The sequence below is a fragment of the Hypanus sabinus genome, chromosome 14 (assembly GCF_030144855.1).
Source record: "Hypanus sabinus isolate sHypSab1 chromosome 14, sHypSab1.hap1, whole genome shotgun sequence".
NCBI classification, from domain to species: Eukaryota; Metazoa; Chordata; class Chondrichthyes; order Myliobatiformes; family Dasyatidae; genus Hypanus; species Hypanus sabinus.
The window spans coordinates 1,060,001-1,086,639 of NC_082719.1; the positions used below are offsets into that span (position 1 = coordinate 1,060,001).

Sequence of the window (26,639 nt, forward strand, 5' to 3'; positions counted from 1 at the left end):
ATATGTCCCCTGCATTCTGGGAATCATCCTTGTGAACCTCCTTTAGACTCTCTCCAATGAAAACACATCCTTTCTGAGATATGGGGCCCAAAACTGTTGACGATACTTGAGTGTGTCCTGACTAGTGTCTTATAAAGCATCAGCATTATCTACTATTCCCCTTGAAATAAATGCCAATGTTGCATTTGCCTTCTTTACCACAGACTCAACCTGTAAATTAACCTTATGAGAGTCTTGCATGAGGACTCCGAATTTTCTGTGCACCTTTGATACCTGAAGCTTCTTCCCATTTAGATAATAGTCTGTACTATTGTTCCTTTTACCAAAAGCATTATCAGACATTTCCCAGCACTGTATTCCATCTGCTACTTTCCAAGTCCTGTTGTAATCACATTGCCTCCTCAGCACTACCTACCCCTCCACTTACCTTTATATCATCCACAAACTTTGCTACAAAGCCATCAATTCCATTATCCAAATGACTGAAAAACAATGAACAGTAGCAGTCTCAATACTGACCTCTGAGGGTCACCACTAGTCACTGGCAGCCAACCAGACAAGCCCCCCTTTATTCTCACTCGCTGTCTCCTGCCTGTCAGCCATTCCTCTGTCCATGTCAGTATCTCTCCTGTAACACCATAGGATTTTATCTTGTTCAAGCAGCCTCATGTGGCACCTTATCAAATGCCTTTATACATTAATGACCAGAATGAATGAGCTGATGGTGTTGCAGCTAACTTTGCAGATGATGTAATGTGCTGGTTTAATCAGACTCAACCATTTGAGTGTCTAGGAGATGTAGTAATAAGCATAACAGCACAACAAAGTAACAAGCCTAATTTTTTCTTTATCATAAAATAAACCTCACAAAATACTTAATAGCAAGTCACAAAGATTTCTAGGAAAGATTTCTGCAAGGCACAAAGATTTCAGTACTTGTGATTATTAGTCACCACCTAATTGTTGTTATTGTTGAGAGGGCTCTGAATTCTGACTCACTTGGTGAAACCACCCCTGGGTCGTAATTTCCAGTCCTTGGCAGAGTCCAATGAAACTGGGAAAGGCACCCCAATAAATATGAATTTCACAAGTGCAGAGCAACCACAAGACAGACAAACTCTTTGATCTTTTGTCTCAATGCAAAATGTCTTTTTTCAAACACATCCCATGTCCATTAACAGTGTTCGGCATGCACTCATAATTTAATTAGACACTGCACTGATCACTTCTCATCCATTATTCCACCAATATTTTGGACACAACAGAACTTTGGACTTGCAAAAGGGCATTATTTTTTACATGTAGGTCCTAAAAGTTACCTGCCCTAATACAGAAAGAATCTATCAATTCAATGGGACTGTAGTGTTCTCGCTCAGGTGTAACGGAACTCTGAGCTAAATACCAAGGTAAACCGTGGTCAATGAAAACAGGATCGCAGTAAGATTAACCGTTTACTGTTCACGCTTCCACATTAACGTATGGTGAAAACTGTTGATAAAACAATACAAAATGTATACAGTATTTGTTTCCTTCTTGATATCACATTTACATTGTAAATACTTGCAATGGTAAAACTACAACAACTACATTACATTAAAGTGCAGCATACAGTCAGAATCTACCTACGCCATTGACTGCTTTAAATACACTTCAACACAAACTATCCGCAACTCTTTAACTAACGAAAACATAAACCTTATCAACCGTCATTACGTTTATCAGAATCAGCGTTAACATTTTAAATTCAACACATTGATTATCTCATGAACTTACGGCGTTGCTTCACTGATGTTTCTAGTGCGTAGAAAGAAAACTTTTCTTGCGCTGATCCTGCACATGTGAGCCCTCTCCTTCCCGTTTCTCCAAACCGGTATTTTCCCACAAGACACAGCGAAACCGGGTGTGACGTCATCGCATGCCGCGATATATCACAGACAACGAGTTTACTTTAAACAATCTTAACTTTAACTAGAAAATGCTAACAAATGAATTACTAAAGTGAAAATATTATAAACTAAACAAATGCCATAAAGGCAACACACTCCCCGCTTGACCTTCGTAAGGTCACAATGAACAGAATACAAAACTTTAGTCTCTAAATCAGTCCTTAGGTAGAAATAGAATGACTTCTGTAACTGGCCTTTGGTAAATTTTCACATCACCTTGGTCGGTAGTTTTCAACTCAACCTTCCTGACATGTCCATCCCTACTAGGGAATGTGGCAGTGATTCTGGCCATTGGCCAGCTGTTGCGGGCGATTTGCTTGTCCCTGAGCAGGACTAAATCTCCAACTTGAAGATTCCTGCAGGGTTCTGTCCACTTTTGTCTGTGTTGCAACAAAGGTAGATATTCCTGTCTCCAACGAGACCAGAACCGATTTGCCAGAGCCTGGACCTGTCTCCATTGCTTTGTGTACAAATCCTTATCAGAGAAGTCCCCTGGTGGAGGGGGAGCTCCTGCCTTCTGCGTAAGGAGCATTGATGGCAAGAGTATGAAGGGGTTTTCCGGGTCAGAAGACACAGGTAGGAGTGGTCGTGCATTTATAATGGCTGTGACCTCTGCCATTAGTGTGCACAGTACCTCGTGGGTCAATCGGGTGCTTTGCAGCATCTCAGGTTTCCTTTTCAGGGTTTTTGTTCCTCTTCCACAGTCTGTTGGAATTTGTGAAGACTGTGAAAAGTGATTTTCTGACTGAATTTGTGTTACCCATACTGGCTGTTGACCACCTTTCTCTAATGAGTTGCAATTCTCTTTGGTTTTCTCATGATGGAACTCATTATGAAAAGCATTACCCAAGTCCTCTTGTGTGCTTAGATCTATGGTCCACTCACCAGAAATTTCACTATCACATTTTGCATTTTTGCCTTTCTTCTTCTTTCTCTTGTTTTTGCCTTTTGTGCTCTCCTTGATACACATGAAACTTGTGTGGGGTTGAAAAATTGAATGGCGGCCACTCTCTAGCACATTGGTCTTGAGTGTGTTAACTGTCGGTTTGTGTACATTGCCAAGGCACACCTCTCCTATCACCACCCAGCCCAGATCCAGGCATTGTGCAAAGGGGGTGTCGTGTGGTCCATTGACCTGCTGCCTAACCTTGTGCACCCAGAGAACATCTCTTCCTAATAGCAGGAGTATTTCTGCTTTTGGATCCAGTTCTGGGATGTGTTTGGCGATGTGGCGGAGATGTGGCTGATGTAGCACCGCACTTGGCGTCGGGATCTCAGTGCGGTTCTTCAAAATCTCATTTTGGGAGACAGATGACGACTTTACCATCCAGGGACTCGAGCTGGAAGCCTTCTGCCTTCCTTCCAGGAGTTTCCACACTGCCTGAGCAAGTTCTAAGGTAGTATGGGAACTGCTCACTCTCAATGTTGAACAAGTCAAAGAACTCTGGACTGACTAGTGAGCGATTGCTCTGATCGTCCAGAATTACAAAGGCTTTGATGGCCTTGTCTTTGGCTCCCCTAGGGTACACCTTAGTGAGACAGATCTTTGAACAAGAATGGCTTGACTGAGCTTGACCGCAAACTTATGTGCAGCTCGAGCTGACAACTGTTGTCCTGGAGTGAGCCTCTCCCTCCCCGCTGTCCTGTTGTGGGGGTGAAGGAGCTTTGTCGGTTTGTGGTAACGGGCCGGGATGCATGGCCCCATCGTGATTAGTGCTATTACATTCCGGGCACTTCACGGCCATCGTACACTCTCTAGCAAGGTGAGAGGTCAAGGAACAGCATTTAAAACATATTTTTTCTCCTTGAGAAGGGCCGTCCTCTCTTCAAGGGGTTTTTCCCTAAACATTCTGCATTTTTTGAGGGGGTGGGATTTGTTCTGCAATGGACAATTCTTGCTAGGGTCGTTGTTAGTTGTAAAGGCTTCAGTCTTAAGCACTGAGACGGGTTTATTAATGCTGAAACTATTCGGAGTGGATTTATCTGGCTTGGTGTAAATTGTACTGCTTCCTGGACACATGAGGCGAGGGTTGTTTCGCTTCGCCTCCCTGCACACAAACCTAGTGAAATACTCAAAGGGAGGAAATCGACCATTGTTCTCTTCCTTGTACTCTGTGCCAACGGACACCCACCTTTCCTGCAGCCCAAATGGAAGTTTTTCCACGATTTGTCTAATCCATGATGGAGTATCTAGGTATACTAGACCAGTTGAGTAGCCATCTTCTTTGGCGCCTTGAATCTCCATGAGTAAATCTCCGAGCTCTCTTAACTTAGTGTGGTCCTTCGCTGACACCTTAGGAAAATTTTCCAGGCGTCGGTATAGTGCCGCTTCAATAATTTCGGGGGCCGCATAGCCCTCCCGAAGTCTCTCCCACGCTTTGCGTAAGGCTAGCTTGGGGTTGTTGATGTACACTGAACATATGCGTCTCACCTGTTCACATGATTCCTTTCCCAGCCATTTCACCATAAGATCCAACTCTTGGGTTGCTCTGAGCTGGACTCCGTCGATAGCGTTGGCGAGTGAGGAGTACCATGCATGGTAATTTTCAGGTTTATCGTCATACTGGTATAGTCCTGAAGTGATGAGATCTCGTCGTGCTAAATACTGTGCCATGGGTTCAACTGCAAGTGGCATGCGGCCTGGGGGAATATGTCAGCGGGTATATGACTGAGGGCGTATCTCTGTTATGGAATTTGCTGTTCTGAATTCAGCCTTTGCCTCTCTTCTCGCCAAATCTGGTAAGATTGGTGTCGAGAAGTATTTGTCATCAGCCCTTTCATTCTTGAATTCATCGCGGAGTTGCAAGGGTAAATTGTCTTCCTAGGACGGATGTGATGCAATTGGGCCTCTCTGAGGCTCCTCATGAAATGGGAGGTTAGCGTATAAGTATGGAGAGGAAGAATGAATCTTCAGGTCTATTTGAGATCGAACAGAGTCGCTTGTGCGTTCCAATCTGATCTTTTCTGAAATAGATTTTACGTCAACCAGATCGTACATTTCTTCCGCATTTTCTATGAACTCTGCTTCCACCCTGGCAGCTGCTGCTTCTCGGTGTAGCATCAACACTTCTAACTCTGACGCTATCCTTATCCTTTCCAACTGGTTTTCAGTTTCTCTGGCAGCCGCTTCCATTTTCAATTTTGCTTCTTGTTCGGCGTAGAACGCTCACACCTTGGCGGCTTCTGCCTTAGCTCTTGCATGGGCAGCCTTACTTGATGATGCCCTACTGCCCCTGTCGCTGGACGGCAATAACTTGATGCTGGATCGAGTTGTCATTGCAGCACTTGAAACACCTGATAATGCCGCCTTTTCACTGTAGTTTTCTCGCTCAGGTGTAAGAGAACTCTGAACTAAACACCGAGGTAAACCGTAGTCAATGTAAACAGGATCGCAGTAAGATTAACCGTTTACTGTTCACTCTTCCACATTAACGTATGGTGAAAACTGTTGATAAATCAATACAAAATGTATACAGTATTTGTTTCCTTCTTGATATCACATTTACGTCGTAAATACTTGCAAAAGTAAAACTACAACAACTACATTACATTAAAGTGCAGCGTACAGTCAGAATCTACCTACTCCATTGACTGCTTTAAATACACTTCAACACAAAGTATCCGCAACTCTTTAATTAACGAAAACATAAACCTTATCAACCGTCATTACTTTTAACAGAATCAGTGTTAACATTTTTAATTCAACACATCGATTATCTCATGAACTTACGGCGTTGCTTCACTGATGTTTCTAGTGCGTAGAAAGAAAACTTTTCTTGCGCTGATCCTGCACATGTGAGCCCTCTCCTTCCCATTTCTCCAAACCGGTATTTTCCCACAAGACGTGGCGAAACCAGGTGTGACATCATAGCATGCTGCGATATATCACAGACAACGAGTATACTTTAAGCAATCTTAACTTTAACTAGAAAATGCTAACAAACGAATTACTAAAGCGAAAATATTATAAACTAAGCAAATGCCATAAAGTCAACACAGGGGCAGACATTCACATTTTAATGTGCCTGACACTAAGAAAGAATCCAGCTGTGATCAGCAAACATTTTAAAGACATTACCAGTGTTCACTCACTAACAAACATACAGCCCCCACATGCTAAGAGTTCACAAAGAGTTAAATTGTCATTTTCAATTGTTCAAGCATTTATTCAGTGTTTTACAAAACGTAATTTGACACAATCGGCCTTAGAATATGCAGCAGGTCTAAGGCACATAGAATTCCTTCTGTTTAAAATGAAGAATACAAATTAATATCTCTTGACGACTAAAAGTAATATCATCACGAGAAATTGTACAGATCCAAGTATTAGCCTCACCATTCACATTAAAAATTTATATCCTCATCCAAAATCTGAACAGGTGCATGTCCATAGTGAATGGATGCCAAGGGTCACTTTAAAAGCTGTTGGCACTTAATTTCTAAACATAACCCACAATTCCATGTGAACTATTTCTTTGGGAAGGAAATAATCCCTGCTGCCTAGACCACTCCATGGTACCCTGTACCTCCAAATGACCAGAAGACTCCATGGGCCCACTGAGCAAATGGCCATAGCAGTATTTGAGTCTGGGGGCTAGGTGTCACCAGCAAGTTTGTCAGCAAAGTTGTTGAGTCTTGTTACTGAAGGATCATCTTTCAAATAGGCATCAACATGGTAAAATGTCAGGGTACCATGAGATAATCTGCTCCAAATGTCCTTCCACAACTCTGCTCCCCATAAGGGACACCTCATAATAGTATAGAACTGCTGTTTCCACCGGGATAGCCATATAGCAAATCCATTAGCAACTGCCCAAGAATCAGTATAAATATGGGCCTCACATGCAAAGAGTTCAGAAAGGGTTAAATTGTCATTTTGAACTGTTCAGATATTCACTCAATGTTTCATGAAATTTAATATGACACAGATAGCAAGATAGGTGGAGGTGCAGCTGGTATTGCAGAGATGGAGGATCTGCAGAAGGACTTTGACAGCTGAAGAGAGAGCAAAGAAGTGGCAGATAGAATACAATGCAGGAAAATACGGGATGTGCAATTTGGTAGGAAGAACTACATTCCTAGCTAGAATGATTGAGTTAGGTTCCAATGAATTTCCAAATGGTGTTCGGGAATGTATTGGAAGAGAACTAAACTTGCAGATTATTGGGGAAAAGGGGACATGGGATTAAACTCAAAAGCTCTAATTGGGACTGAGTTGAATAGCTCATTCCTGTGAAATGAAGAAGATTAAAGTTATTTATGCAACAACCCGGTTTGATTTGAAGGACTAGCAGAGAAAAGTGGGGCTCTGGATATTGGGTAGTGAGATCTAGAGGCATGAATGTATCATATATGGTAAAAGATATGCCTTGCCAATCCTATGGTTTTCAGCAGATAATAATATCTCTTTATTAATTTACTCCAGGGGTTCCAAACCTTACTAATGTCATGGACCATTAGAAGGGGTCTGTGGACCCCAGGTTGGGAACCACTGATTTACTCTGATTTGGATGGAGTGATGGATTTGTCAAGAATGTGATCAAGATCAAGATTGTTTAATGTCATTTCCAGTACACAAGTACAAAGGAGAACAAAATAACTGTTTCTCTAGATCCCGTGCAGCACAAAAACCCACTACAAGATAAAATACAGATGCATAAGATAGCCTACAGTATGGTATGTCCATAATGTGATGCTGGGTGCAGGTATGTCAGTACATAAGGTGACTGACAGGAAATTATTAAGTAGTGGTGGTTGGGGTGTGGAGGAGTGGGTTAGTGGGTGGAGGTGTTGATCAACCTTATTGCTTTGAGTCTGGTGGTTCTGGCATGGATGCTACGTAGCCTCCTCACTGATGGGAGTGGGACAAGCAGTCGATGAGTAGGATGGTTGGGATCCTTCATGAAGTTACTGGCCCTTTTCCAGTATCTTTTTGTATATACATCCTGAATGGCTGGTGCTGGTGGTGCAGTGGACAGTTTTGACTTGCCATTGTAGACCCTTCCTATCTGCTGCCTGTGTGGTATTCCAGGAAAAAATATCCCAGAGAGTGGAAGTAATTTTCCAAAGGCCCTTTACCAGAGGAGTCTCACACACTTTAAGAAGAAAAGAGATCAATCAGAATATGAATCATGTTTAATATTACTGACAAATTTGTTGTTTTAGGGCAGCAGTACAGTGTAATAAATAATGGTTTTAAAACTGTGAATTATAATAAGAAATATATATATAATTAAATTAAATAAGTAGTACAAAAAGAGAGCAAAAAAAAAGAAAACCAAACCAGTGAGGTAGTCTATGTTCATTGTCCATTCACAAATCTGATGGCGGAGGGGAAGAAACTCCAGTTGGTTGGCACGACAGCATATTGGTTCGCACAACACTTTACAATGCCAGCGACTCAGGTTCAATTTTCCACCCCTGCCTGTAAGCAATATGAATGTTCTCCGTGACTACGGTGGCTTCCTCTCAGTCCTCCAGCTTCACCTCACAGTTCAAAGACTGTGCTGGTTAACTGGTCATTGTAAATTGTCCAGTAATTAGGCTGGTGTTAAATCGATTGCTGGGCAGCGTGGCTTGTAGGCCTAGACGGGCCCCTTCTGTGCTGTATCTCAATAAATAAATAAAATCTGTTCCTAAAGCTTTGCAGTGTAGTCCTGATGAGTGTCTCGGCCTGAAATGTCAACTGTACTCTGGCCTGCTGAGTTCCTCCTGCATTTTATGTGTTTTTCCCAAGACACTGGGTGTGTGCTTCCCCTCCTTGATGAAAGTGATGAGGCGAGTGCGTGTCCTGGATGACGGACGGTGCCTTTCTGAGGCTTTGCCTTCTGAAGACATCTTCAGTGCCCAAGATGGAGCTAGCTGAGTCTTCAACTTTCTGTTGCTTTTTTTAATCCTTGTTCCATTCCAGAATATTCCTCATGGTTCATTTGTAGAAATGTGCAGTAAATTTTGGTGACATGCAAAATCTCCTCAAACTATTGACGAAATACTGCTGTTGGTGTGCCTTCTTTGTAATTGAATCAATGTGTTGTTCTCAGGACAGATCTCCGGAGATGTTGATAGCCAGTAACATGAAACACCTTAACCTTCCTACTGCTGGTGGAGTGAGGACTAATGAGTACTTCCTCCACTTCCCCTTCCTGAATTCCACAGTCATTTTCTTCATCTTACTGATGTTGAGTGCAAGGTTATTTTTCTGACATCATTCAACTATTTCAGTCCTGAAGCCTCCTATCACCACTAGAAATTCTGCCAGGAACAGTTGTGTCATTGGTAAATTTGTGGATGGTGTTTGAGCTGTGCCCAGCCACACAGTCACAGGTGTAGGGGGGGAGAAGGTAGAGCAATGGGGTAAGAACACATCCTCGATGTGTACCTGTGCTGACCGTCAGTGAGGAAGAGACGTTACTTTTGATCTGCACTGACTGTGGTCTTCCAATGAGGAAGGCAAAATAATCCAGTTGCAGAGAAATGTGCAGAGGGCCAGGTTTTGGAGCTTATTGATCAATTCTTAGGGGATGATGCTGTTGAACACTGAGATGTAATTAATAAACTGCAGCCTGATGTAGGTAGCGGAAAATCTTCTGCTGTAGGCCTCAAGACCAGAGATCTTTGCAATCTTCAGACACAGAGCTCATAAAAAGTGATGAAATAGACTTTTTAACATTGTAAGCCAGCAGGTTGTTGTTATGTCTCCTGCTCGCTGTGAAAATGGGGGACACCTCCGTCTCCCTTATTAGAGAGAGAGAGAGCGAGAACCTGTGGGTTGCCAAATTCCAGATGGAATGTGATAGTCTTTGGGGTAACTGCAAGGTCTGTGTCTTTGCTATCGCTTGGCTCATATTTGTGCTTGATGGTGGGTGTGCTTTTTTTTTTGCCAGTGGGGGGGCGAAGGGGGATTGTTGCTCGGTGCCGCTTATGTGTGGGAGGGGGAAACTGGCGGGGGGGGACTTTGGGGTTCTCACATTTAACTGTTGTTTATTCTTTGGGGCACTTCTCTGTTTTTGTAGATGTTTTGTGAAGAAAAAGCATTTCAGGATGTATATTGTATACATTTCTCTGACATTAATTGAACCTTTGAAGCAGGTGGGAGCCTATGACAGCAGCAGTGAGAGACTGAAGATGCCCTTGAACACTCCCACTGTTGGTTGACATGGGTTTTCATTGCCCTACAGGTACACCGTCAGGACCTGATACGTACCTTGTGACGGTTCTCTCTCATGTTCTGACGTTGGCATCCAAGACAGAGATTGCAGGAACTCACACAGGTGTAGTTTGATTCTCCATTTCAAAGCGTGCATAAAGGACATTGAGCTCATCTGGGAGTGACATATCAGACACAGACATACTTTATTGATCCCGAGGGAAATTGGGTATTGATGTCAGGTTTCACCTTGTAGGAATATTGGTCTGAAACCCTGCTGGAGCTGTTGTGCATCCAATTCCATCTCTAACTTCAATAGGAATAGTTTTTTTGCTCTTAAAATAGTCTTCTTTAGTTCATGCCTAGACTTCTTATATAGCTCTGGATCACCAATCTTGAATGCCACAGATCTATCCCTCAGCAGACTACAAATCTCCTGGTTCATCCACAGCTTTTGGTTTGGGAATGTAGAGTATGTTCTTGAAGGCACACACTCATCCACAGATTTTTTGATGAAGTCAGTGATGCCTGTGCAATATTCATTCAGATTTGAAGATGGATCTGTGAGTATTGTCCTGTACACTGACTCAAGGCGTTCCTCCGCTTCCCTTGACCATACTGTACTCTGTTCTGGAGTATCTGCTAAACCATGCAAAGAAAGAAGGCTCTTCTATAATGCTGAGGATTTGTGATCTCCCTAATGCAGCAATATGGTGGAAAATATAAAGTGCCGCAGACATACTCTGCACCAGCATGGGAACAATGAACAGCAGAAAAATATGGTTGTTGTTTCTTTCCGACTTTGTCTGTGTCCTCCTTTGGAACTGCAGCTGATTTGCCGTGTGTGGTATATTTCTGTCAGGACCTCCTTCCTGAAACAAAGTCTCTCAAAGTATTGCTACTTGCTGGAGGTGCTCTGAGCATCTTTGCTGGAGGTTCTCTCCTCTTCCCTGTTCTGGCGACCTTTTTCAACGTCCCCTTCCTCCACCCTCCCCGTCACGCTGCCTCATTTTGGGAATGGTCTCTGTCAGACTTGAGGCATTTTCTTGGGGTTATGGAGTAGGAGAAATATTAAGTACAAGTTGTCATCAGCCTTTGAAATTCTTAAAACGTATAAAACGTACTGGTTCCACACGGTAGTGCTGTGGATGTGATCTACGTGGATTTTGACAAGGTTCCACACGGTAGTGTTACGGATTCAGCAGCAATAAATGTATAAGTGAGGCAGGGTTTTTTATAACAAATAAAACATTTATTAAACACTGAAAAACAAACCCCAAAAAGTAAACAAACCACTAACGTAACCGGAAATCAGCTGCTGTGCGGCAGCTTACACAGTTCTTAAAGCGATGTTGCAAAAACAGTTCTTCGAAGTAGTACTGCAAAAGTTCAAAATGCTTACAGTCCATTAAAGGGGAGACTTCTTAGACAATTTAAATTCTCTTTCACGTTGTGTTGTTGCGGTTCCCAGTTGAACTATACTTTTCCTGGAGAATTTATGAAGATGAAAATGAAACGGCTTAAAGGCACTGACCTTTCCTTTACAAAACTGTTCCCAATCCTTTCTGCTATTTCACAGGGATTAACATGGGGACAGCCAACGAATTCCTTCCTCCCGAACTCCGATCTTCACTCTCCACTGATTTTTAACGGGCAGTATTATAAAGAAACTGCTGGCAATGACCTTTTAAACTTTAGGCATTAAATAAAACTCCATCTTTCAACTAAACTGTGTCATAATATTGGACCACGCAGTGGCATGAAGTCAAAACAGCAAATCCAGCCACGAACTGCCCCTTCTCACAGGGAGGGGTCCTCCTTTTATACCCTGTCACATGACCCCTACTGGCGGGAAAATGGCGTCACTCCACCATCACAAGACTACTACCTTAAGTCCAGTATAGCTTCAACACCACTGTCACGTGACAAGTACAAGATACCCACGGGTATGTAACAGTAGGCTTATTCAGAAAGTCAGAAGGCATGGGATCCAGGGACGTTTGGCCAGGTGGATTCAGAATTGGCTTGCCTGCAGAAAGCAGAGGGTCGTGGTGGAGGGTGCACATTCGGATTGGAGGGTTGTAACTCGTGGTGTCCCACAAGGATCTGTTCTGGGACCTCTACTTCTAGAGTTTTTTATTAACGACCTGGATGTGGGGGTAGAAGGGTGGGTTGGCAAGTTTGCAGACGACACAAAGGTTGGTGGTGCTGTGGATAGTGTAGAGGATTGTCGAAGATTGCAGACAGACATTGATAGGATGCAGAAGTGGGCTGAGAAGTGGCAGATGGAGTTCAACCCGGAGAAGTGTGAGGTGGTACACTTTGAAAGGACAAACTCCAAGGCAGAGTACAAAGTAAATGGCAAGATACTTGGGAGTATGGAGGAGTAGAGGGATCTGGGGGTACATGTCCATTGGATCCTGAAAGTTGCCTCACAGGTAGATAGGGTAGTTAAGAAAACTTATGGGGTGTTATCTTTCATAAGATTGAGGGATAGAGTTTAAGAGTCTTGAGGTAATGATGTAACTCTATAAAACTCTGGTTAGGCCACACTTGGAGTACTGTGTCCAGTTCCGGTCGCCTCACTATAGGAAGGATGTGGAAGCATTGGAAAGGGTACAGAGGAGATTTACCAGGATGCTGCCTGGTTTAGAGAGTATGAATTATGATCAGAGATTAAGGGAGCTAGGGCTTTACTCTTTGGAGAGAAGGAGGATGAGAGGAGACATGATAGAGGTGTACAAGACATTAAGAGGAATAGACAGAGTGGACAGCCAGCGCCTCTTCCCCAGGGCACAACTGCTCAGTACAAGAGGACATGGCTTTAAGGTAAGGGGAGGGAAGTTCAAGGGGGATATTAGAGGAAGGTTTTTACTCAGAGAGAGGTTGGTGCGTGGAATGCACTGCCTGAGTCAGTCGTGGAGGTAGATACACTAGTGAAATTTAAGAGACTACTAGACAGGTATATGGAGGAATTTCAGGTGGGGGGGGAGGTTATATGGGAGGCAGGGTTTAAAGGTCGGCACAACATTGTGGGCCGAAGGGCCTGTACTGTGCTGTTCCATTCTATGTTATATATTCTATATTGAGTATAAGTTACTCAAGAAATAGTTCTTAAACTAAATGTAACCATAAGATATTCTTTTCTGCAACAGCAGACTGTGACAATGCTATCTGGCCAACATTAAAGAAGGCAACTATAGCTAAGTTATTTGGCTTCTTTCTTCTGGAGATCAGCAAGTGCTGCCAGACCAGATTAGATTTTATTACTTAGCATATGACAGGGGTGTGTAGTTATGGCACATCTGCAGAGGATGTGGATGAACAGTTCATTGACTTCTAGCAAGAACCGTGCAGAAGTAAGTGAAAAGAACAGTAAGTGCCAGGCTAACAGAGCTATTAACTAGAACTCCCAAACTGAAAGCTAGCACTGACACTGCATCTCAAAACCAGTAACTTAATACTAAATAAATACCGCTTCTTTACAGCGTAAGATCTAAAAGTAGTCTTCTTTCCTGGAACAAGGAGAAAGGTAAGAAGGGAGCGTTGGCAATGCAGGAATTATGGTCAAGATTGGACAAGACTGAGACATGAGGAAAGGAGTTAACTGCACTCACAATGAAGCAGTAACTGGCTGGAATGCACGATTGCTGACCCCAGTTGTGAGGGTGTCCAGATCCCATCACCGAGTCCATGGTTGTCCCAGACCTTCGGCCCTGGCCCTGTCAGTGGAATCGACAATCTGCTGGGCATATTGTTTCAGAGTGTGCAGAAGAGAAACCCTAGTCCATCACCATGTCCACTAGTAGCTCTGGGCCAGATGTTCAACAGCAGGAGCTCTCACATCACTCTCAGGAAATGTGGTGGCTGGATTCCTTGTTGACTTTCAAAGGAGGACATTCCAATGGAAGATGACTGGAACTTATGGTGAGCAATCTCTGAACAAACCAGGAAGCTCCAGGTCAAGGGGGTTGGAAGAGACAGGGCAGGGCAGGGTTGTCTCCACTTACAATCTCCTGATCCACTCTCTCAGTCTGGCCATTAGGCTGGGAGTGAAAACTTGGTTAGATGGCTCTCAAAAGAGAACAGAAAGCCTTCCATGGATAGAACAAGAACTGTGGTCCTCGATCAGACACCATGCTGAACCATGAGGGTGGCATTCTCAAGAGATGATGCAACATTGGGGAGAGCAATGAAGTGGGCAGCTTTGGAGACCTGGTCCACAACCACCAGAGTGGTAGTGTTTCTATCTGACAGGAGCAGAGCAGTGATGAAATTCACTGAGAAGTATCACCAGGGGTGGTGAGGCTCAAGCAGTGTGCAGAGCAAACCCAGAGGACACTGACATGACATCTTGCTCTGGGCACAGAGACAAAACCATGGACATCATGGGACATAGAAAACCACCAAAATAATCTTTTTTATAAATTCTAGGCCCTGTTGAATTTCATGATTGTCAGCCTTATGGGAAAAGTGACCTCACTCCAACACTCCGGGATGCACTGTGACAGAAACTGATGGTCCTGGATTCAACTGTCGGGCAGCCACGCACGAGCAAGGAAGAAGTGTTGTTGTCCCCCGAAATGTCAGACTAGTGGGGGAGAACATCAGCCTTGGTGTTCTTGCTGCCAGGATGGTAGGTGAGGCTGAAGTTAAACCAGATGAAGAAGACAGCCCAATGGGCTTGATGGGAGTTGAGTCCCTCAGTGTTCCGAATGTAGGAGAGGTTCTAGTGGTCTGTCCAAACCAGAAGGGGGTGCTCTGCCCCCTCCAGCTAATGTTGCCATGTTTTCAAGGCCTCCTTGACAGTCAAAAGTTCTCGGTTCCTGACATCGTAATTACACTGGCCAGGAGCCAAGTGAAGGGAAAGAAAAGCAAAGGGGAGCAGTTGATTATGGACAGAGGAATGCTGGGTGAGTACAGCTACAGTGTTGGCATCTGATGCTTTGGCCTCGATGGTGAGCCTGGATGCTGGGCGAGTACAGCTACAGTGTTGGCATCTGATGCTTTGGCCTCGATGGTGAGCCTGGATGCTGCAGCACCGGGGCCGCAGTGAAGCACCGCTTATGCTCTGAGAATGTTTGGTCTGCTTCACTTGTCCATAGGAATCTCGCAGAGGTCGTTGGCAAGTGTTTTAATTAGGGCCGTGATGGAATGTGGCGATAAAAGTTTGCAAATCCCATGAAGTGCCTCACCTGTTTGACTGTAGATGATTTGCGCTCTGAGGCTGCCTGAACTTTACAGGGTCCTTCTGAACACTGGAAGGGGCGAGGATGTAATCCATGCATGGCACCTGCTCTTGTGGAACTCACAAATCTCTGGCTTGGCATAAAGGTTGTTCTCAAGGAGCCATCTAAGAACATGCTGGATGTGTTCCAGACAAGAGTGGGAATACTGTTGTACAAGTAGATGGAAACAAGGTGCTTCAGCACGTCATTGACCAGGGTCTGGTAAACAGCGGGCAGTCGGCCAGACCAAAAGGCATCATAGTGGCCAGTGAAGGTGTTGAATGCTGTCTTCCACTGGTCTCCCTCTTTAATACAAGCCAGGTTGTAAGCATTGCACTGATCTAGCTTGGAAAATATGGTTGTTCTTTGGAGATATTCAAATGCAGAGGCAAGCAGGGGAAGAGGGTAACAGTGATATTGTCTATGGGCCAATAGTCAATGCAGGGAGGAAGCTTGCCATCCTCTTTAATCACAAAAAAGAAGCCCATCCCTGTTGGCAAGTTGATGGTCAGATGAGTCCCAAGGCTAATGCCTCCTTAATATATTCTTCCTTGGCCACTATTTTAGGATGAAAGAGGGAAGACAGCCAGCCCCAGGAAGAACTGATACTGGGTAAGAAGTCAAGGTCACAGTCATTTGGCCAGTGTGGAGGCAGGGAGATAGTTTTCTTCTTACTGAATAATCAGCTGAACCCAAAAGAACGCTATACTAGCAGTTGGCACAGCAGTAGATATGTTGACAAGAGCTGGAGCTAGACCTAGACAGGTAGACAGACATGCCTGTCCCCATTCTTGAAGCACCTTTAGGGACTAATAGATCTGTGGGTTGTATCAAGATAGCCAGGGAAGGCACCAGCACATCAACCAGATGGAAGGAAAGCTCCTCCCTATGCAGTATTTGCCTTCTGGAACAAGTTGTAGAAGCTCTGAGGAAAGTGCCCAGAGGCCGACCACCCAGAGTTTTGACATTGATATTCTCTCTCAACTCTTTACCTTTGAGCCAGAGAGATATACATGGGATTCCCAGCTGCTCTGGAGTCAAGAAATGCCTGAAGTTCTTGGGTCTGGGATCCCCAATGACAAGGAAGCTGGGAACATTGCGTGACTAGAGGATGATGCTTGCAGACAGAATCTACTTGTCCTAATTCTCCTTCCTGCTGGTGGGAATCCTCTTTTGCTGGGCATTTGGGACATTACGCCCGGAAGTGTCCTAGGTCACCGAAGTAGAGGCAGGAACCTATTCTATCATGCAGTTCCTCCTGCAATAGGAGTATGCACCCCACCCGCATTGACTCCTTTGCAGTCTGGCTATTGGATGACAAGGGAGAGGATGAAGACAGCTGATGATCTAAGGAGCAGAAAACTTGGAGCATTCTTCCCCTATGTCACTCAATTGCCTGGCTGTTACTTCAACTAGCCAGATTTACCAGGCTGTCATGCTCATCTCGCATCGTGATCCTGTGCTGAAACTTGTACTTAGCCTACACTGGAAAGCAGTGATGTTCCACCCCGTCTCAACACGGAAGTGTGGAACTTTACCACGTAGTCCATCACTGTCCCTTTCCCATGGAGCAGGTGGGCAGCCTCCTGATCCCGTACTGATAGATCAAAAGCTCTTTTGAATGCAACTACAAATTGTGGGAATGACAAGGCTGTGGGATAACATTGTTTCCATTGACATTCGTACAGGCTGAGTAGGGTCCGTCTAAGAGATTCACCATATAAACCAGTTTATGCGCATCATCACCAAACTGACTTGGCTATGTTTGGAAAGTCAGCTCTCACTGGGTAATAAAATTTGTACAGCCTTTGGGGTGATCAGAGTTTCTGCTTTGAGGAGGGATATGTGGTTCTGATCCAGATGCTCTCAGAGGAGTTGGGGCTTCAGTGACCAAGTCTGATCCTATTAAGGAAGAGGATATGTGAGATGCTGGGAGTGGAACTGGCCTGGCTGTCAGTAGTAAGTAGCAGAACCCTGGTCCGGAGAGCAGTAACTGCTACTGCCTGTCTGCGGTGAACTGCTGAACTGTCACTGTGAGGGCGACACCTGCTCTTCCTGCCAGGACTAGGCTTGCCTGACTGAAATTAGCTGATGTACCATGAAGACACTTTGTCCAAGCCAGTCTTTACTGACTTTGGCTTTCTCTCCCTGAACTTTGGTTTCGGATGGGCTTTTCATTCTCCAAGTTGCTGCCACACTGAAGGGTCACCACTGCCAACACAGCCTTCGTTGACTGTCACTTCTTTCCAATCTGGCCAGCAAACGTCAAGGCCATGGTCAGTTCTCTCTCCGCCTGGTCCATTTTCTTTGTTGTTGAATCTTGGTGATAGAGACGTGTGTTTATGGTCCAAGTACAGATACAGACACACTGAAACGAACAAGAACTGTTCACTGATTTTTAATAGGAATTGCACAGAATTAAAGGAAATAGGCAATAAACTCTAGGCCAACTGATCTATTAATTAAAACTCGAACTGAAAGCTAATGCTGACACTGTGGCTCAGAATGAGTAATGTAATGCTAAATAAATACTGCTCCTTTATAGCGGTAGTCTTCTTTCCTGGAACAAGGCTAAAGTGTTGACGTTGCAGTGCTTGTGGTCAAGATTCTACCAGACTGTAACGAGAGGAAGGGAGTTAAATACAACCACAGTGAAACTAATATTTGACTGGAATGTGCATTCTTGTGAGGGTGATTGCTGACTCTGTTCAGCAGCTTGTCTGTGAGGGTACTCAGAGCCTGCAGCAGAGTCCGAGGTTCTGATAGAATATTAAAAATGGTTATATTTGCTCAATCAATAAGTGGAATATTTGTGTATTCAGGATCAGTCATCACAAACTAATCTTTGGTGTCTGGTTGTTCATCCTCAGAAGCTTTTAGATCATCCATGTTGTCCCAACAAAAGTACTTGTACCTTCAGAGGAGTATTATCAGTTGCAATGTGCTTCCACTGTAAATCCATAAATCAGTAGAATCATTTATCAGCCACTAAATATCAAACTTAACATCATTGTAGTTATCAAAATAATAATGAATCATTTACTAATACCATTATCCTTAAGGGTATAAAAAGTTGATATATCTTGGATTTGCGAGACTCTGTCAAGAGGGTCACCAAGAGAATAAAGACTTCCCACAGTGGGAGAAACACCAACTATATAATGAATAAAGACTTCCAGTGACTGTTAACTGTCACAACAGAGCAATAGGATTCTCAGAAAGATGGTGTCTCAGAAAGGCAGCGTCCATTATTAAGGACCAGAGCACCCAGGGCATGCCCTTTTCTCACTGTTACCATCAGGTAGGAGGTACAGAAGCCTGAAGGCACACACTCGGCGATTCAGGAACAGCTTCTTCCCCTCTGCATCCGATTCCTAAATGGACATTGAACCCTTGGACACCACCTCACTTCTTTAATATATACAGTATTTCTGTTTTTACACTTTTTGTAATCTATTCAATATACATAATTGATTTACTTGTATATTTATTTATTATTATGTTTTATTTTATTTATTATTATTTTTTCTCTCTCTGCTAGATTATGTATTGCTGCTGCCAAGTTAACAAATTTCACATGACATGCCGGTGATAATGAACCTGGTTCTGATTCTGAATCAAGTTCGTAGTCAAGGTACCAATGTCTATAAATTGGATCCATTCAGGTAAAAAGCTGCTTTTTTGAAGGAGCACACCAGGCCAGGCCCCCATAAAAATAGGATGCATGGAGATGTTGTAAGGAGAGGAATAGGTATGATAGGACACAAGATAGCGTCCTTCCCAATGAAATGAACAGCTTTGTGTATAGAAAATGGAAACATAGAAAACCTACAGCACAATACAGGCCCTTCAGCCCACGAAGTTGTGCCGAACATGTCCCTACCTTAGAAATTACCTAGGGTTACCCATAGTCCTCTATTTTTCTAAGCTCCATGTACCTATCCAGAAGTCTCTTAAAAGACCCTATCGTATCCACCTCCACCACCGTTGCCGGAAGCCCATTCCACACACTCACCACTCTCCGTGTAAAAAACTTACCCCTGACATCTCCTCTGTACCTACTCCCCAGCACCTTAAACCTGTGTCCTCTTGTGGCAATCATTTCAGCCCTGGGAAAAAGCCTCTGACTATCCACATGATCAAGGCAAGTGTATGTGTGTGTAGATTAAATTATCTTGGTGCCCATGGTTTATGACTAACATGTACAAAGATGCTACGGAAGGGAAAGTTTGCAGAACTTTGGGCAAATTGACTACGTTCCCATGTGATCTCTTGCCTGATGGAGTCGTTGCCATGAATGGACCCCAGCCACTGGCATGCATAAAGTGAAAAGGCTAATGCAGTGTAGGAGCAAGTAACCATATAACTATTCTGACCGCTTGAATATGAGTCTATAGCTACTGTGATTGCAAAAACCTCCAAATTGGAATGGCAACATTATAATATAGGTCTCCGTGGGGATCTCAGTGGGAAGTGCTGCTTCTTTCTGTGATAGGTATGTAGTAGTGGTTTCCCCATTGTGGGAGGTCTAAGTACAGCCAGAATGGAATGGAAATTGTAGTACTGATTGGGGGATGTCACTGTATGTGCTTCTGATACTGGCTAGATTATGGGTCTGGACTGGAAGTACCAATGAGAGTTGCTTATTTGCAATCTCACCCAGAGTGATAAAGAATGTGATCATTCTGTCCTCTGAGTGAAAGTGGTATTTTATTGTGATGTCACAAGGAAACGTTGAAATCAGTGGTGCTGTTATGACATCATAAAAAGTATTCGACAGTATGGTGGCAAGCAGAATCAATGGTACATACTGCCACACCTTCAGAATGAAGGTCAACAGGAGAAATAAACAGCAGGAATAAAGTCAAGATCTAACGAGTTCTTGTTGCTTTCACAAGCATTCCCAGTGTGGTGAGTATAATATCGATCAAAAGTGTATGTACATTAAAAATAAGATACAAATTATTACACTAGCAAACACGAAGAAATCTGCAGATGCTGGAAATTCAAACAACTCACACAAAATGCTGGTGGAACACAGCAGGACAGGCAGCATCTATAGGGAGAAGCACTGTCCATGTTTCGGGCTGAGACCCTTCGTCAGGACTAACTGAAAGGAAAGATAGTAAGAGATTTGAAAGTAGTGGGAGGAGGGGGAAATGCGAAACGATAGAAGACCGGAGGGGGTGGGATGAAGCTAAGAGCTGGAAAGGTGATTGGCGAAAGTGATACAGAGCTGGAGAAGGGAATGGATCATGGGACAGGAGGACTCGGGAGAAAGAAAGGGGGGGGGGAGCACCAGAGGGAGATGGAGAACAGGCAGAGAGAGAGAAAAAAACAAACAACTAAATATTGTCAAGGATGGGGTAAGAAGGGGAGGAGGGGCATTAACGGAAGTTAGAGAAGTCAATGTTCATGCCATCAGGTTGGAGGCTACCCAGACTACCCAGGCTAAGGTGTTGTTCCTCCAACCTGAGTTTGGATTCATTTTGACAGTAGAGGAGGCCATGGATAGACATATCAGAATGGGAATGGGACGTGGAATTAAAATGTGTGGCCACTGGGAGATCCTGCTTTCTCTGGCGGACCGAGCGTAGGTGTTCAGTGAAACGGTCTCCCAGCCTGCGTCGGGTCTCACCAATATATAAAAGGCCACACCGGGAGCACCGGACGCAGTATACCACACCAGCCGACTCACAGGTGAAGTGTCGCCTCACCTGGAAGGACTTTCTGGGGCCCTGAATGATGGTGAGGGAGGAAGTGTAAGGGCAGGTGTAGCACTTGTTCCGTTTACAAGGATAAGTGCCAGGAGGGAGATCGGCGGGAAAGGATGGGGGGATGAGTGGACAAGGGAGTCATGTAGGTAGCGATCACTGCGGAAAGAGGGGGGGAGGGAAAGATGTGCTTGGTAGTGGGATCCCATTGGAGGTGGCAGAAGTTACGGAGAATTATACATTGGACCTGGAGGCTGGTGGGGTGATAGGTGAGGACAAGGGGAACCCTATCCCGAGTGGGGTGATATCCTTGTAAGCAGAACAAGTGCTACACCTGCCCTTACACTTCCTCCCTCACCACCATTCAGGGCCCCAGACAGTCCTTCCAGGTGAGGCGACACTTCACCTGTGAGTCGGCTGGTGTGGTATACTGCGTCCGGTGCTCCCGGTGTGGCCTTTTATATACTGGTGAGACCCGACGTAGATTGCGAGACCGTTTCGCTGAACACCTACGCTCTGTCTGCCAGAAAAGGCAGGATCTCCCAGTGGCCACACATTTTAATTCCACGTCCCATTCCCATTCTGATATGTCTATCCATGGCCTCCTCTACTGTCAAAATGAATCCACACTCAGGTTGGAGGAACAACACCTTATATACCGGCTGGGTAGCCTCCAACCTGATGGCATGAACATTGACTTCTCTAACTTCCGTTAATGCCCCTCCTCCCCTTCTTACCCCATCCCTGACAATATTTAGTTGTTTGTTTTTTTCTCTCTCTCTGCCTGTTCTCCATCTCCCTCTGGTGCTCCCCCTCCCCCTTTCTTTCTCCCGAGGCCTCCTGTCCCATGATCCTTTCCCTTCTCCAGCTCTGTATCACTTTCGCCAATCACCTTTCCAGCTCTTAGCTTCATCCCACCCCCTCCGGTCTTCTCCTATCATTTCGCATTTCCACCTCCCCCCACTACTTCTGAAATCTCTTACTATCTTTCCTTTCAGTTAGTCCTGACGAAGGGTCTCGGCCCAAAACGTCGACAGTGCTTCTCCCTATAGATGCTGCCTGGCCTGCTGTGTTCCACCAGCATTCTGGGAGTGTTATTACACCAACAATATTGTTGCAGTATGGATGATGCATTCATTATCACCACTGCTTGACTCATCCTTTTCCTTCTGGGCTTTTTAAGTGCTGCATAATGACAGTGGAGTTTTCGATTTCCAGTGGAACATCGACCAGCACAGTCCAGGAACAGCCCCTTCAGCCCACAATGTTGTGATGAACCAATCAAATGGCCAGCTAAACTAATCTCTTCTGTCTACAAAATGTCCATATCCTTGCCCCTCACATCTCCTTTGAAATGACCCCTTCTCACCTTAAATGCGTGTCATCTTGTATTAGACATTTCAACTCCTGGAAAAAGATACTGTCTGTCTACTCTGTCTAAGTCCCTCACATCAACGATCTGGATGATAATGCGGTAGGCTGCATCAGCAAATTTGCAGGTGTTGCTAAGGTTTGTGGTGTAGTAGGCAGCAAGGAGTACTATCAAGGTTTGTAGCAGGACCAGAATGAGTTGGAAAAATGGGCTGAAAAATAGAATTTAATGCAGGCAAGTGTGAGGTATTGCATGCTGGGAGGAGCAATCAGAGCACTGAGGAGTGCAGGCAAACAGAGGGATCTGGGAATGCAGATCAGTACCTCCAAGAAAGTGGCATCAGAGGTAGTTAGGAAAGAAAGCTTTTGGCATACTGGCCTTCATGTACTGAATACAGCTGCAGGAATGTTATGTTGAAATTGTAGAAGACATTGATGATTAATTTGGAGTATTGTCCAGTTTTGGTAAATAAGATTGAATGAGTACAGAAAAAAATTACAAGGATATTTGCTGACTTGAGGACCTGAGTTATAGGGAAGTTCAATGGATTAGGACTTTATTCCTAGATTGTAGAACATTGAGGGGAGATTCGACAAAGGTTTTTGTCGTGGTTTCTTGAAATAACCAGGAGACGCAGAAGGTTCTTCGAGAAGTTTAAGCCTTTATTTGGAAACAAAAGCTGAGACAATTAATGAGTGTGTCACTAATTGTCCGCCAAGCCCTAGTTCACAGTATTCTTTATAGTAATTTCTTATCTTAGTTGTATTAGCATACCCCGTCTTCTATCTCAGTTACATTAGCATACCCTCGTCTCCTATCTCAGTTACATTTGAGTACCCCGTCTCCTGTCTCAGTTACATTAGCATACCCTCGTCTCCTATCTCAGTTACATTAGCATACCCTCGTCTCCTATCTCAGTTACATTAGCGTACCCCGTCTCCTATCTCAGTTACATTAGTATACCCCATCTCCTATCTCAGTTACATTAGCATACCCCGTCTTCTATCTCAGTTACATTAGCATACCCTCGTCTCCTATCTCAGTTACATTTGAGTACCCCGTCTCCTGTCTCAGTTACATTAGCATACCCCGTCTCCTATCTCAGTTACATTAGCATACCTCGTCTCCTATCTCAGTTACATTAGCATACCCTCATCTCCTATCTCAGTTACATTAGCATACCCCGTCTCCTATCTCAGTTACATTAGCATACCTCGTCTCCTATCTCAGTTACATTAGCATACCTCGTTTCCTATCTCAGTTACATTAGCATACCCCATCTCCTATCTCAGTTACATTAGCATACCCCATCTCCTATCTCAGTTACATTAGCGTACCCCGTCTCCTACCTGTTACATTAGCATACCCTCGTCTCCTATCTCACATTAGCATACCCTCGTCTCCTATCTCAGTTACATTAGCATACCTCGTTTCCTATCTCAGTTACATTAGCATACCCCGTCTCCTATCTCAGTTACATTAGCATACCCCGTCTCCTATCTCAGTTACATTAGCGTACCCCGTCTCCTACCTGTTACATTAGCATACCCTCGTCTCCTATCTCAGTTACATTAGCATACCTCGTCTCCTATCTCAGTTACATTAGCATACCCCGTCTCCTACCTGTTACATTAGCATACCCTATCCACTTGCAATGCTTATCACCAGCACATTAGCTTCTCGATTCACCACCAGTATTTCTGTTCAGTAGCCCATACTTGCTCTAGTCTACTCCCTGGAACACGTGTCCCCCTTCCCGGCCTTGACTGGTCCCCATACCATCACACCACTCCACGATCCCGTCTACCACCGTTATCCCTACATGCTTACTTTCACTGTTAGCTATATTCTCAAGGCATTGATGTGTTCAATAGTACAGAGACAATACAGAGATTACATCCTGGCTGATAAGTTGGATACATAGTAAATATAAGGCTGGTTTCTCACAGTTAGCTACTTTCTTAAGGCACTGAACATGACAAACTAATTCCCCACGTTGGGAACCACTGCTGTAATGGGATTCTACTACAGAACTATCTTTGCTCACAGATGCTGAGCAGGATCAGATTGGTGTTCTTCATTTCAGCCACCATTTGCACTGTATTTCATACATGATCTTTACATTCCATGTTCCAGTGGGGGGCTCCTGTATCAGTCCCGTGGCTCCCGTGGGCTTGTGGCTTTCAACAAACATCTTCTACGCGATGAGCCTTCCTCTCCTGGGGAGGGCTCCTTGGAGCTTCTGTTGGTGTTTCTGCAGCTTGACGTTTTTAAGGGATGGGATATCTAGCCCCAAGTCCAACCTGCCTCCTTTTCACAGCTGGGCTTGGGACTATTCATGGCAAAGTTTCCAGAGGACTGGTGGGTAGTTAATATTGTTCCATTATTCAAGAAGGGAACCAGGGATAATCCTGGAAACTAGTAGATTAGTGTGGTTCACATCGGTGGAGGGAAATTACTGAAGAGAATTATTAGGTATAGAATTTATGAATTAGGGAGAGCAAGCAAGGCTTTGTGCAGGGCAAGTTGTGTCTAACTAACTTGATTGAGTTTTTTGACAAGATGATGAGTGTAGTTGATGAAGGTAGAGCTGTGAATAGGAACAGTGGACGGCCTCAACTTTAGCTTGACTATTTGGATGAATTAACTGCCATATTCTAATTAAAAGATAACATGGTTTTCGGACAATTTCACCAAACTGCTCACATTCGTTTAGGCTTGAGATCAGTGTTGTAGTTTGAACAATCTCACTGGAAAGACACAGCTGGTAGGTATAAAGTAGTCTTTTGTTCGACAAAATGAGACACTCACTGAAGGAAGAGGCCTAGATAACTCAATATCACATGACATTTTATATGTTAAGGGTCAAAGGACAATTATATTTTTACAATGTATCTACAATGCTTCTTTTGAATTAAATATAACTTTCACACCTCCTTCTTCACATCCACACTCCAGACACCCAAAATGAATGCTAATCACCATTGTCTCAATTAACTGCTGTCACAGCTCAAGGAACCTATTGTCCAGAGCTGCATTTTAAATTTTATCTAAAGTTCACATTCAGGTCTAAACATTCATTGCCGTAGTTAATATTTTGCTATGCACTCAAAGTCCAGATGTTTATACATTGTTATCTTCAAAACAGATTCCCAGGATTCCTGAAATTGTATTGCACCATTGAAGATGCACTGTAGGGTTGCAAGGCATGCAATGGAATGTGTGCCATCTGGAGCAAGTTAGGATCCAGGGAGTTGGTTTGGAGATGTTGGAGGTGATGGGTTAGCTGCAGGGATGTGGGGAGAGTGAATTGGTCACGGTATGGGATTCTAGAATGACGTAAAGCGATCCTGGAGTGGTCATTTTGTTATATTTTGCTATACACCCGAAGTCCAGAATAGGCCTTAACAATCAGGAGCTCCTTTCATTCCACTTTGTGAGCCATATCTCGTTTCCACAATAAAAATGTTTAAAATTATTTTCTCTTTTCTTTGGCAGGTAATGTGCAAAGTTCCAACATAAATAATGACACTGTAGACAGGCTGAAGTTTCTCATCATCGCCTGTGTGAAGGCATGCCTTGTTACATTGTGCAGCTCAGCCTTCACGAGACCAGTCACTGCAGAACCGTGGCTCTCTGTCAAGCAGCATGTTACCCGGCCTGAGATGGTCTCTAGTGTTGATTTGTGTTGGAGCAGTGTATGGCATGGGATGCAGCTCAACAACTCCCAAGAGAAGTTTCAACAACAGTAAGTTAAATACATCTTCCAGATAGCAGTTAGACCCTGCAAGAGAAATTAATGACATTGTTCATTGTAGTTTCTTTCTACAAGACAGGATATTGAGAAATGACTCCGTGGAGAAGGGATTTACTTATTCAACAAAAGCCGTAGCAAAAAATCTCACAGGGACTTTGCCACTAGTGAAAGGTTTTGTTGCCACAGCCGTCGCTGTGATTTGCTTTGGCAGTAATTTTGTTCCAGTGAAGAAAATTGATACTGGAGATGGTGAGTTCCTTGTTATACTTGATTTAGACCCTGTAATAACTTGTAATAGTTGAGGCAAAAATATATTTACTGAGTACACCTTTGCCAGCAAACAGTCTGTCCAAATCCATATTTGGCAGATCACATCTGATACCATCAAAACTGTCCTTTCTCCAAATTAGAATCTCAACCCATAGACCAGACACATCTTTTTCCATAGTTTTTGAAACTAATGGCATTATGATCAC

General features: G+C 44.0%; 1 protein-coding gene across 1 annotated transcript in view; it reads left to right on the top strand.

Moving 5' to 3' along the window:
• The first annotated feature begins 26,105 nt into the window (after window positions 1–26,105).
• The window catches only part of LOC132404520 (transmembrane protein 144-like), a 311,590-nt gene continuing 311,056 nt past the window's right edge, over window positions 26,106–26,639 (top strand). Inside the window, exons 1-2 of the mRNA XM_059988685.1 lie at window positions 26,106–26,154; window positions 26,243–26,412. Of these exons, the coding sequence (XP_059844668.1) occupies window positions 26,117–26,154; window positions 26,243–26,412 (208 nt within the window). The 5' untranslated portion in view covers window positions 26,106–26,116. The remainder of the gene's footprint in view (window positions 26,155–26,242; window positions 26,413–26,639) is intronic.